We start from the raw sequence: 13944 nt of genomic DNA, 5'->3' as shown, positions 1-13944 counted from the left end.
TCAATAGGAAGGACAACAAGAGGAGGGGGTTGGTGGTGGTGGTGATAATGGATGGAATTAAAGCATTTGGAAATGAATATAGAAACTGATCCTGCTACCAAATGGTGGGTCTTACTACAAGAAATTGGATCATTTAACTTTTTATCCCAAATGACACTCTTTTGAAAAGGGAAATTTTTGTCATGATCAAGTGATGCTTATGTCACACATTCAAGAAGGAAAAATATATCGGACACATTTCTCATTTTTCTCAAAATATATCTGAATCTTAAATCATATTATTAATTTCATGGATTCATTACTTAACCAAAACACACAGAACTATAAGTTTCATGGCATAATTAAACCCTTTCAATAATTTACAATTCAGTGTGACCAGGTTTACCATATTATTTTTAGAACCACTCTGGTTATGAGTAAACACAGAGAGGCTTTGGGCAATGAGCACAGGGAGTGTTAACAGAGGTGGTCCAAATGGGAGAGAGCACACAAACAACTGAACTGGGGATACTCATGGTAAGCTACATGGCAAGCTATTTCTGCCTAGGGATGATGCTAGTTTGATTACCACAATCTTGTCTCCTAGACTTTCCTAAGGAGCCATGGACACAAACAATGGAAGTTCCACAACAGACTTCATCCTGCTGGGCTTTTCTGGTCAGCCCCAATTAGAACCCATCATCTCTGGGGTGGTCTTCATCTTCTATATTGTGACTCTGGTAGGAAACACAACCATCATTCTGGTATCTTACCTAGACACCCAGCTCCATATGCCCATGTATTTCTTCTTATCCAATTTGTCTTTTTTGGATCTCTGCTATGCAACTAGCATTATCCCCCAGATGCTGGTAAATCTATGGGGTCCAACAAGGTCTATTACATATGGAGGATGTGTGCTCCAATTCTTCTTTGCCCTTGACCTGGGAGCCACTGAATGTCTTCTCTTGGCTGTGATGGCCTATGACCGCTATGCTGCTGTCTGTCAACCTCTTCACTACACGGTCATAATGCACCCTCAGCTTTGCCAGAATATGGTGCTCACTGCGTGGTTAGGTGGTCTTGGCAGTGCCTTAATTCTTTGCTCCTTGACTTTGAATTTGCCAAGATGTGGCCACCAGGAAGTGGATACCTTCTATTGTGAGATGCCAGCCCTGCTTAAGATGGCCTGTGTCTACTCCAAAGTAATGGAGGTCATTGTCTTTGCTCTTGGGGTGGTACTTCTTCTAGTACCACTATCACTAATTCTCATCTCATATGCAGTAATCACTCAAGCAGTCGTGAGGATCAAGTCAGCAGCAAGGTGGAGTAAGGTCCTTAACACATGTGGTTCCCACCTCACAGTAGTAACTCTGTTTTACGGAACAATCATTTACATGTACATGAGGCCACAGAATAGTACCTCCCAAGATGAGGGGAAGTTCCTTTCTCTCTTTTACACAATCATCACACCCACCCTAAACCCTCTGATCTACACTTTAAGAAACAAAGATGTAAAGAGTGCAGTAAAGAGAATACTCTGTGTCAAAAAACGGTCAGCCAAGTCATGAATTAGATGGAAGAGAACTAACAAAATAATATTGACCTTTACAAACAGAACATGAATCAACTCATTTATGCAAAGACTATTTATTGGATGTTTACCATGTACTAAGAATAATAATAAGTACTGACTTTTTTAAATTTATTTTTTATTTATTTTCGGCATAACAGTATTCGTTATTTTTTCACCACACCCAGTGCTCCATGCAATCCGTGCCCTCTATAATACCCACCACCTGGTACCCCAACCTCCCACCCCCGCCACTTCAAACCCCTCAGATTGTTTTTCAGAGTCCATAGTCTCTCATGGTTCACCTCCCCTTCCAATTTACCCCAACTCCTTTCTCTCTCTAACACCCCTTGTCCTCCATGCTATTTGTTATGCTCCACAAATAAGTGAAACCATATGATAATTGACTCTCTCTGCTTGACTTATTTCACTCAGCAGAATCTCTTCCAGTCCCGTCCATGTTGCTACAAAAGTTGGGTATTCATCCTTTCTGATGGAGGCATAATACTCCATAGTGTATATGGACCACATCTTCCTTATCCATTCGTCCTTTGAAGGGCATCTTGGTTCTTTCCATAGTTTGGCGACCATGGCCATTGCTAAGTTAGCTCTATTTTTAACTTTTTGACAATCCTCCATACTGTTTTCCAGAGTGGCTACACCAGCTTGCATTCCCACCAACAGTGTAAAAGGCTTCCCCTTTCTTCACATCCTTGCCAACATATGTTGTTTCATGAGTTGTTAATTTTAGCCATTCTAACTGTTGTGAGGTGTCATCTCATTGTGATTTTTTTTTATTTTTTATTTTCAGCATTAACAGTATTCATTATTTTTGCACCACACCCAGTGCTCCATACAATCCGTGCCCTCTCTAATACCCACCACCTGGATCCCCCAACCTCCCACCCCCGGCACCACTTAAAACCTCTCAGATTGTTTTTCAGAGTCCATAGTCTCTCATGGTTCACCTCCCTTTCCAATTTTCCCCAACTCCCTTCTCCTAACTCTCCATGTCCACCATGCTATTTGTTATGCTCCACAAATAAGTGAAACCACATGATAATTGAATCTCTCTGCTTGACTTATTTCACTCAGCATAATCTCCACCAGTCTCGTCCATGTTGCTACAAAAGCTGGGTATTCATCCTTTCTGATGGAGACATAATACTCCATAGTATATATGGACCACATCTTCCTTATCCATTCATCTGTTGAAGGGCATCTTGGTTCTTTCCACAGTTTGGCAATGTCCTCTCAATTGATGCAGAAAAAGCATTTGACAAAATCCAGCATCCATTCCTGATTAAAATGCTTCAAAGTATAGGGATAGAAGGAACATTCCTGAACTTCATAAAATCTATCTATGAAAGTCTTTCTTTCTTTTTTTAAAGACTTTATGTTATTTACTTATTTGAGAGAGAGAAAAAAAGAGAGACAACAAAGCACAAAAAAGTATGAGCATGGGGATCAGTAGAGGGAGAGAGAGAAGCAGACTCCCTACCAAGCAGGGAGCCCAATGTGGGGCTCAGTGTCAGGGCTCCAGGATCATGACCTGAGCCAAAGGCAGATGTCCAGCTGAGCCACCCAGGCACCCCTGATTTTCTTTTTCAACATTCTTTGGCTATTCGGGTCTTCTCTGGTTCCATACAAATTTTAGGATTTTTTTTCCAGTTCTGTGAAAAAAGTTGGTGGTATTTTGATAGAGATTTCATTGAATGTGTAGATTTCTCTGGGTAGCATAAACATTTTAACAATATTCATCCTTTCAATTCATGAGCATGGAATGTTTTCCCATATTTTTGTGTCTTCCTTGATTTCTCTCATAAGAGATCTACAGTTTCCAAAGTACGGATCATTTATCTCTTTGAAGAGATTTATTCCTAGGTATCTTATGTATCTTATGGATTTTGGTGCAATTGTAAATGGAACTGATTCCTTCATTTCTCTTTCTTTGTTCTCATTGTTAGAGTATAGAAATGCAAGCTGCTTTTGTACATTGATTTTATATCCTGACACATTGTTGAATTTTCTGTATGTGTTCTAGCAATTTTGGAGTGGAGTCTTTTGAATTTTCTACAGAGTATCACTTCATCCGTGAAGAGTAAAAGTTTAATTTCTTCTTTGCCTACTTGGATGCCTTTTTATTTCCTTTTGTTTTTTGATTGCTGAAGCTAGGACTTCCAGTTCTATGTTGAACAATATTGGTGAAAGCGGACATCCCTGTCACATTCTTAACTTTAGGGAAAATGCTCAGTTTTTCCCCACTGAGTATAATATTTGTTGTGAATATTTAATATACGGCTTTCATGAAATTAAGGTATGTTCCCTCTATCCCTACACTGTGGAGACTTTTTATTTATTTATTTTTTATTTTCAGCATAACACTATTCATTATATTTGCACCACACCCAGTGCTCCATGCAATCCATGCCCTCTATAATACCCACCACCTGGTACCCCAACTTCCCAACCCCCACCGCTTCAAAACCCTCAGATTGTTTTTCAGAGTTCATGGTTCACCTCCCCTTCCAATTTCCCCCAACTCCCTTCTCCACTCTAACTCCCCATGTCCTCCATTCTATTTGTTATGCTCCACAAATAAGTGAAACCATATGATAATTGACTCTCTCTGCTTGACTTATTTCACTCAGCAGAATCTCTTCCAGTCCCGTCCATGTTGCTACAAAAGTTGGGTATTTGTCCTTTTTTTATCAAGAAAGGACCAGGTAGTGGGTACTAGAGAGGGAACAGATTGCATGGAGCACTGGATATGGTGAAAAAACAATAAATACTGTTATGCTGAAAAGAAATAAAAAATTAAAAAAAAAAAGAAAGAAAGAAAGGATCCTGTATTCTGTCAAATGCTTTTTCTGCATCTATGGAGAGGATCATATGGTTCTTGTCCTTTCTTTTACTGATATTGTGTATAACTTTGACTGATTTGCAAATGTTGAACCAAACTTGCCTCCCAGGAATAAATCCCACCTGGTCATGGTGAATAATTCTTTTAAGGTAGCGTTGGATCCTACTAGCTACTATTTTAGTAAGAATTTTTGCATCCTTGTTCATCAGAGATATTGGACGTAATTCTCCTTTTTGATGGGGTCTTTGTGTGATTAAAGGATCAAGGTAATGCTGGCCTCATAAAATGAGTTTGGAAGTTTTCCTCCCACTCCTTTTTCTGGAACACCTTCATAAGAATAAGTATTATTTCTTCCTTAAATGTTTGGGAGTATTCCAATGGGATAGCATTGACCCTGGACTCTTGTTTATTGGAGATTTTTTTTATTATTGTTTCAATTTTTTGCTGGTTAGGGGTCTGCTCAGGTTTTCTATTTCTTCCTGTTTCAGTTTTGGTGGTTTATATGTTTCTAAAAAACGCATCCACTTCTTTAAGACTGCCCAATTTCTTGTCATAGAATTAATTGGTCATAACATTAATATTCTGTTATAATTGCTTGTATTTCTTTGGTGTTGGTTGTGATCTCTCCCTCATTCATGTGATATTACTTATTTGGATCATTTCTCTTTTCTTTTTCATAAGTCTGGCAAGGGATATATCAATCTTATTAATTCTTTCAAATAATCAGCTCCCAGTTTGTGGAATTTTTTCTACTGTTCTTTTGATTTCCTTTTTTTTATTATTTTTTATTTCTTTTCAGCGTAGCAGTATTCATTGTTTTTGCACCACACCCAGTGCTCCATGCAATCCATGCCCTCTCCAATACCCACAACCTGGTTCCCCCAACCACCCACCCCCGACCCCTTCAAAACCCTTAGATTACTTTTCAGAGTCCATAGTCTCTCATGGTTCACCTCCCCTTCCAATTTCCCTCAACTCCTTCTAATCTTTATTATTTCTCTTCTCCTTCTGGATGTAGGCTTTATTTGCTGTTCTTTCTCCAGCTCCTTTAGGTGTAAGATTAGGTTCTGTATTTGAGCAAATAATCCTAAAATTTGTATGGAATCAGAAGAGACTCCAAATTGCAAGGAAATGTTGAAAAACAAAAATAAAACTGGGGGCATCACGTTACCTGATTTCAAGCTTTACTACAAAGCTGTGATCACCAAGACAGCATGGTACTGGCATAAAAACAGACACATAGACCAGTGGAACAGAGTAGAGAGCCCAGATATGGACCCTCTGCTCTATGGTCAATTAATCTTCGACAAAACAGGAAAAAATATACAATGGAAAAAAGACAGTCCCTTCAATAAATGGTGCTGGGAAAACTGGACAGCTATATGTAGAAGAATGAAACTCGACCATTCTCTTACACCGTACACAAAGATAAACTCAAAATGGATAAAACACCTCAACGTGAGACAGGAATCCATCAGAATCCTAGAGGAGAGCATAGGCAGTAATCTCTTCGATATCAGCCACAGCAACTTCTTTCAAGATACGTCTCCAAAGGCAAAGGAAACAAAAGTGAAAATAAACTTCTGGGACTTCATCAAAATCAAAAGCTTCTGCACAGCAAAGGAAACAGTCAAAAAAACAAAGAGGCAACCCACAGAATGGGAGAAGATATTTGCAAATGACAGTACAGACAAAAGGTTGATATCCAGGATCTATAATGAACTCCTCAAACTCAACACACACGAAACAGGCAAACATATCAAAAAATGGGCAGAAGATATGAACAGACACTTCTCCAATCAAGACATACAAATGGCTATCAGACACATGAAAAAATGTTCATCATCATTAGCCCTCAGGAAGATTCAAATTAAAACCACATTGAGATATCACCTTACACCAGTTAGAATGGCCAAAATTAACAAAACAGGAAACAGCATGTGTTGGAGAGGATGTGGAGAAAGGGGAACCCTCTTACACTGTTGGTGGGAATGCAAGTTGGTGCAGCCTCTTTGGAAAACTGTGTGGAGATTCCTTAAGAAATTAAAAATAGAGCTCCCCTATGACCCTGCAATTGCACTCCTGGGTATTTACCCCAAAGATACAGATGTAGTGAAAAGAAGGGCCATCTGTACCCCAATGTTTATAGCAGCAATGGCCACGGTCACCAAACTATGGAAAGAACCAAGATGCCCTTCAACGGATGAATGGATAAGGAAGATGTGGTCCATATACACTGTGGAGTATTATGCCTCCATCAGAAAGGGGAATACCCAACTTTTGTAGCAACATGGACGGGACTGGAAGAGATTATGCTGAGTGAAATAAGTCAAGCAGAGAGAGTCAATTATCATATGGTTTCACTTATTTGTGGAGCATAACAAATAGCATGGAGGAAAAGGGGTGTTAGAGAGGAGAAGGGAATTTGGGTAAATTGGATAGGGAGGTGAACAACGAGAGACTATGGACTCTGAAAAACAATCTGAGGGGTTTGAAGTGGCGGGGGGGTGGAAGATTGGGGTACCAGGTGGTGGGTATTATAGAGGGCATGGATTGCATGGAGCACTGGGTGTGGTGAAAAAATAATGAATACTGTTTTTCTATAAATAAATAAATTGAAAAAAAAAAAGAAATAAAATCTTTAAAAAAAATCAAAAGCTTCTGCACAAAAAAGGAAACAGTCAAGAAAACAAAGAGGCAACCCACGGAATGGGAGAAGATGTTTGCAAATGACAGTACAGACGAAAGGTTGATATCCAAGATCTATAATGAACTCCTCAAACTCAACACACACAAAAAGACAATCATATCAAAAAATCGGCAGAAGATATGGACAGAGGCGGAGCAACGGAGCACAAAATCAGGACTTTTAAAAGTCTGTTCCACTGAGGGACATCGCTCCAGAGGCTAAACCAGGGCAAAGCCCATGCGGGGTCAGTGAGGCCTCCGGTCCCGCAGGGTCACAGAAGGATTGGGGGTGTCTGAGTGTCACCAGAGCTTACGGGTATTGGAACGGAGAAGCTGGCTACAGAGACAGAGCCGACAGTAAGCTCACAGCTCGGGGGTACCTTGAACCGGTCGCAGGCTCGGTGAGCTCGGAGCATGGCCAGTGGTCAGGCAGACGGGAGTTACTGGGCGCTGTTCTCTGAGGGCCACTGAGGAGTGGGTCCCCAGGCTCTAGGCTCCTCCGGGCCAGAGACCAGGAGGCCGCCATTTGTATTCCCGCCCTCCGGAACTCTTTGGCAAGCGCTCAGGGAACAAAAGCTCCTGAGCAAACTTGAGCGGATTACTCAGTCCGGCCCCTGGTAAGGGCGGTGTAATTCCGCCTGGGGCAAAGACACTTGAGAATCACTACAACAGGCCCCTCCCCCAGAAGATCAACAAGAAATCCAGGCAAGACCAAGTTCACCTACCAAGGAGTGCAGTTTCAATACCAAGAAGAGCAGCAAAATTCCAGAGGAGGAGAAAGCAAAGAACGGAACTCATGGCTTTCTCCCTGTGATTTTTTAGTCTTGCAGTTAATTTAATTTTTTTTTCATTTTTTTTCTCTTCTTCTACTAAAATTTTCTTAACTATTACCCTTTTCTTTTTTAACGTTTTTAAACTAGTTTATCTAATATATATATATTTTTTCTTTTCTATACTTTTCTTTATTCGTTTTCTTTTTTTACATCTTTTCTTTTTTTTTTTTCTTTTCTTTTTCTTTCTTTCTTTCTGAACCTCTTTTTATCCCCGTTCTCCCCCCTCACAATTTGGGATCTCTTCTGATTTGGTTAAAGCATAGTTTCCTGGGATTGTTGCTACCATTTTAGTATCTTACTTTCTCCTTCATAGACTCTTAGCTGGACAAAATGACAAGGCGGAAAAATTCACCACAAAAAAAAGAACAAGAGGCAGTACCGAAGGCTAGGGACCTAATCAATACAGACATTGGTAATACGTCAGATCTAGAGTTCAGAATGACAATTCTCAAGGTTCTAGCCGGGCTTGAAAAAGGCATGGATGATATTAGAGAAACACTCTCCGGAGATATAAAATCCCTTTCTGGAGAAATAAAAGAACTAAAATCTAACCAAGTTGAAATCAAAAAAGCTATTAATGAGGTTCAATCAAAAATGGAGGCTCTCACTGCTAGGATACATGAGGCAGAAGAAAGAATTAGCGATATAGAAGACCAAATGACAGAGAATAAAGAAGCTGAGCAAAAGAAGGACAAACAACTACTGGACCATGAGGGGAGAATTCGAGAGATAAGTGACACCATAAGACGAAACAACATTAGAATAATTGGGATTCCAGAAGAAGAAGAAAGAGAGAGGGGAGCAGAAGGTATATTGGAGAGAATTATTGGGGAGAGTCTCCCCAATATGTCAAAGGGAACAAGCATCAAAATTCAGGAGGTTCAGAGAACGCCCCTCAAAATCAATAAGAATAGGCCCACACCCTGTCACCTAATAGTAAAATTTACAAGTCTTATTGACAAAGAGAAAATACTGAAAGCATCCTGGGAAAAGAAGTCTGTAACATACAATGGTAAAAATATTAGATTGGCAGCTGACTTATCCACAGAGACCTGGCAGGCCAGAAAGAGCTGGCATGATATTTTCAGAGGACTAAATAAGAAAAACATGCAGCCAAGAATACTATATCCAGCTAGGCTATCATTGAAAATAGAAGGAGAGATTAAAAGCTTCCAGGACAAACAAAAACTGAAAGAATTTGCAAACACCAAACCAGCTCTACAGGAAATACTGAAAGGGGTCCTCTAAGCAAAGAGAGAGCCTACAAGTGGTAGATCAGAAAGGAACAGAGACAATATACAGTAACAGTCACCTTACAGGCAATACAATGGCACTAAAATCATATCTCTCAATAGTTACCCTGAATGTTAATGGGCTAAATGCCCCAATCAAAAGACACAGGGTATCAGAATGGATAAAAAAACAAAACCCATCTATATGTTGCCTCCAAGAAACCCATTTTAAACCCGAAGACACCTCCAGACTTAAAGTGAGGGGGTGGAAAAGAATTTACCATGCTAATGGACATCAGAAAAAAGCAGGAGTGGCAATCCTTATATCAGATCACTTAGATTTTAAGCCAAAGACTATAATAAGAGATAAGGAAGGACACTATATCATACTCAAAGGGTCTGTCCAACAAGAAGATCTAACAATTTTAAATATCTATGCCCCCAATGTGGGAGCAGCCAACTATATAAACCAATTAATAACAAAATCAAAGAGACACATCAACAATAATACAATAATAGTAGGGGACTTTAACACTCCCCTCAGTGAAATGGACAGATCATCCAAGCAAAAGATCAACAGGGAAATAAAGGCCTTAAATGATACACTGGATGAGATGGACATCACAGATATATTCAGAACATTTCATCCCAAAGCAACAGAATACACATTCTTCTCTAGTGCACATGGAACATTCTCCAGAATAGATCACATCCTCGGTCCTAAATCAGGACTCAACCAGTATCAAAAGATTGGGATCATTCCCTGCATATTTTCAGACCACAATGCTCTGAAGCTAGAACTCAACCACAAGAGGAAGTCTGGAAAGAACACAAATACATGGAGACTAAACAGCATCCTTCTAAAGAATGAATGGGTCAACCGGGAAATTAAAGAAGAATTGAAAAAAATCATGGAAACAAATGATAATGAAAACACAACGGTTCAAAATCTGTGGGACACAACAAAGGCAGTCCTGAGAGGAAAATATATAGCGGTACAAGTCTTTCTCAAGAAACAAGAAAGGTCTCAGGTACACAACCTAACCCTACACCTAAAGGAGCTGGAGAAAGAACAAGAAAGAAACCCTAATCCCAGCAGGAGAAGAGAAATCATAACGATCAGAGCAGAAATCAATGAAATAGAAACCAAAAAAAAAAAAAACCAATAGAACAAATCAACCAAACTAGGAGCTGGTTCTTTGAAAGAATTAATAAAACTGATAAACCCCTGGCCAGACGTATCAAAAAGAAAAGAAAAAGGACCCAAATAAATAAAATCATGAATGAAAGAGGAGAGATCACAACTAACACCAAAGAAATACAAACTATTATAAGAACATACTATGAGCAACTCTACGCCAACAAATTTGACAATCTGGAAGAAATGGATGCATTCCTAGAAACATATAAACTACCAAAACTGAACCAGGAAGAAACAGAAAGCCTGAACAGACCCATAACCAGTAAGGAGATTGAAACAGTCATTAAAAATCTCCAAACAAACAAAAGCCCAGGGCCAGACGGCTTCCCGGGGGAATTCTACCAAACATTTAAAGAAGAACTAATTCCTATTCTCCTGAAACTGTTCCAAAAAAATAGAAATGGAAGGAAAACTCCCAAACTCATTTTATGAGGCCAGCATCACCTTGATCCCAAAACCAGACAAGGATCCCATCAAAAAAGAGAGCTATAGACCAATATCCTTGATGAACACAGATGCAAAAATTCTCACCAAAATATAGCCAATAGGATTCAACAGTACATTAAAAGGATTATTCACCATGAACAAGTGGGATTTATTCCAGGGCTGCAAGGTTGGTTCAACATCCGCAAATCAGTCAATGTGATACAACACATCAATAAAAGAAAGAACAAGAACCATATGATAACCTCAATAGCTGCTGAAAAAGCATTTGACAAAGTACAGCATCCCTTCCTGATCAAAACTCTTCAAAGTGTAGGGATAGAGGGCACATACCTCAATATCATCAAAGCCATCTATGAAAAACCCACCGCAAATATCATCCTCAATGGAGAAAAACTGAAAGCTTTTCCACTAAGGTCAGGAACACGGCAGGGATGTCCATTATCACCACTGCTATTCAACATAGTACTAGAAGTCCTAGCCTCAGCAATCAGACAACAAAAGGAAATTAAAGGCATCCAAATAGGCAAAGAAGTAGTCAAATTATCACTCTTCGCAGATGATATGATACTCTATGTGGAAAACCCAAAAGACTCCACTCCAAAACTGCTAGAACTTGTACAGGAATTCAGTAAAGTGTCAGGATATAAAATAATGCACAGAAATCAGTTGCATTTCTCTACACCAACAACAAGACAGAAGAAAGAGAAATTAAGGAGTCAATCCCATTTACAATTGCACCCCAAACCATAAGATACCTAGGAATAAACCTAACCAAAGAGGCACAGAATCTATACTCAGAAAACTATAAAGTACTCATGAAAGAAATTGAGGAAGACACAAAGAAATGGAAAAATGTTCCATGCTCCTGGATTGGAAGAATAAATATTGTGAAACTGTCTATGCTACCTAAAGCAATCTACACATTTAATGCAATTCCTATCAAAGTACCATCCATCTTTTTCAAAGAAATGGAACAAATAATTCTAAAATTTATATGGAATCAGAAAAGACTCCGAATAGCCAAAGGGAATTTGAAAAAGAAAGCCAAAGTTGGTGGCATCACAATTCCGGACTTCAAGCTCTATTACAAAGCTGTCATCATCAAGACAGTATGGTACTGGCACAAAAACAGACACATAGATCAATGGAACAGAATAGAGAGCCCAGAAATAGACCCTCAACTCTATGGTCAACTAATCTTTGACAAAGCAGGAAAGAATGTCTAATGGAAAAAAGACAGCCTCTTTAATAAATGGTGTTGGGAAAATTGGACAGCCACGTGCAGAAAAATGAAATTGGACCATTTCCTTACACCATACACAAAAATAGACTCAATGGATGAAAGACCTCAATGTGAGAAAGGAATCCATCCAAATCCTTGAGGAGAACACAGGCAGCAACCTCTTCGACCTCAGCCGCAGCAACATCTTCCTAGGAACATCGCCAAAGGCAAGGGAAGCAAGGGCAAAAATGAACTATTGGTATTTCATCAAGATCAAAAGCTTTTGCACAGCAAAGGAAACAGGTAACAAAAACAAAAGACAACTGACAGAATGGGAGAAGATATTTGCAAACAACATATCAGATAAAGGACTAGTGTCCAAAATCTATAAAGAGCTTAGCAAACTCAACACCCAAAAAACAAATAATCCAATCAAGAAATGGGCAGAGGACATGAACAGACATTTCTGCAAAGAAGACATCCAGATGGCCAACAGACACATGAAAAAATGCTCCATATCACTCGGCATCAGGGAAATATAAATCTAAACCACAATGAGATATCACCTCACACCAGTCAGAATGGCCAAAATCAACAAGTCAGGAAATGACAGATACTGGTGAGGATGCAGAGAAAGGGGAACCCTCCTACACTGTTGGTGGGAATGCAAGCTGGTGCAACCACTCTGGAAAACAGCATGGAGGTTCCTCAAAGTGTTGAAAATAGAACTTCCCTATGACCCAGCAATTGCACTACTGGGTATTTACCCTAAATATACAAACGTAGTGATCCAAAGGGGCCCGTGCACCCGAATGTTTATAGCAGCAATGTCCACAATAGCCAAACTATGGAAAGAACCTAGATGTCCATCAACAGATGAATGGATAAAGAAGATGAGGTATATATACACATGAAATACTATGCAGCCATCAAAAGAAACGAAATCTTGCCATTTGCAACAACATGGATGGAACTAGAGCGTATCATGCTTAGCGAAATTAGTCATGCAGAGAAAGACAACTATCATATGATCTCCCTGATATGAGGAAGTTGAGATGCAACATGGGGGGTTAAGGGGTAGGAGAAGAATAAATGAAACAAGATGGTATTGGGAGGGAGACAAACCATCTCACAAAATAAACTGAGGGTTGCTGGGGGGAGGGAGGTTGGGAGAAGGGGGGTAGGGTTATGGATATTGGGGAGGGTATGTGCTTTGGTGAGTGCTGTGGAGTGTGTAAACCTGGCGATTCACAGACCTGTACCCCTGGGGATAAAAATATATGTTGTAAAAAATTAAAAATTTAATAAATAAATAAATAAAAATAAAAAATAAAGAAAGGATGAATACCCAACTTTTGTAGGAACATGGATGGGAATGGAAGAGATTATGCTGAGTGAAATAAGTCAAGTAGAGAGAGTCAATTATCATGTGGTTTCGCTTATTTGTGGAGCATAACAGATAACAAGGAGGACATAGGGAGATGGAGAGGAGAAGGTAATTGAGGGAAGTTGGATGGGGAGATGAACCATGAGAGACTATGGACTCTGAAAAACAATCTGAGGGTTCTGAAGGAGCGGGGGGTGGGAAGTTGGGGGAGCCAGGTGGTGGTTATTATGGAGGGCACGTATGGCGTGGAGCACTGGGTGTGGTGCATAAACAATGAGTTCTTTTGCCTGAAAATAAATTAAGTTTTAAAAAATGAAAAAAAAGATGAAATCAGAGAGGGAGACAAACCATAAGAAACTCTGAATCAGTCTTGGAGTGGGGGGGAGGAGTCAAGATGGTGGGGAAGTAGCAGGCTGAGACTACCTCAGCTAGCAGGAGATCAAGCTCTCTGCAAATCCATCGGCAGATCGAAGAGAAGAAGAACAGCAATTCTAGAAACAGAAAAACAACCACTTTCTGAAA

General features: G+C 39.7%; 2 protein-coding genes across 2 annotated transcripts in view; one reads left to right on the top strand and one right to left on the bottom strand.

Annotated features, from left to right (window-relative positions):
* Positions 1-13944, bottom strand: part of LOC122914954 (olfactory receptor 2W1-like) — a 199501-nt gene that overhangs the window by 32410 nt on the left and 153147 nt on the right.
* LOC122914937 (olfactory receptor 2W1-like) lies at positions 603-1547 on the top strand. Its single transcript, XM_044261283.1, has one exon. It carries the CDS (start codon positions 603-605, stop codon positions 1545-1547), a length of 945 nt encoding a protein of 314 aa, XP_044117218.1.

Source organism: Neovison vison, chromosome 1 (assembly GCF_020171115.1).
Source record: "Neovison vison isolate M4711 chromosome 1, ASM_NN_V1, whole genome shotgun sequence".
In the NCBI taxonomy this organism is placed as follows: domain Eukaryota; kingdom Metazoa; phylum Chordata; class Mammalia; order Carnivora; family Mustelidae; genus Neogale; species Neogale vison.
Note: the sequence above shows the minus strand (reverse complement) of the source record. Positions and strands in the feature narration are given on the sequence as shown.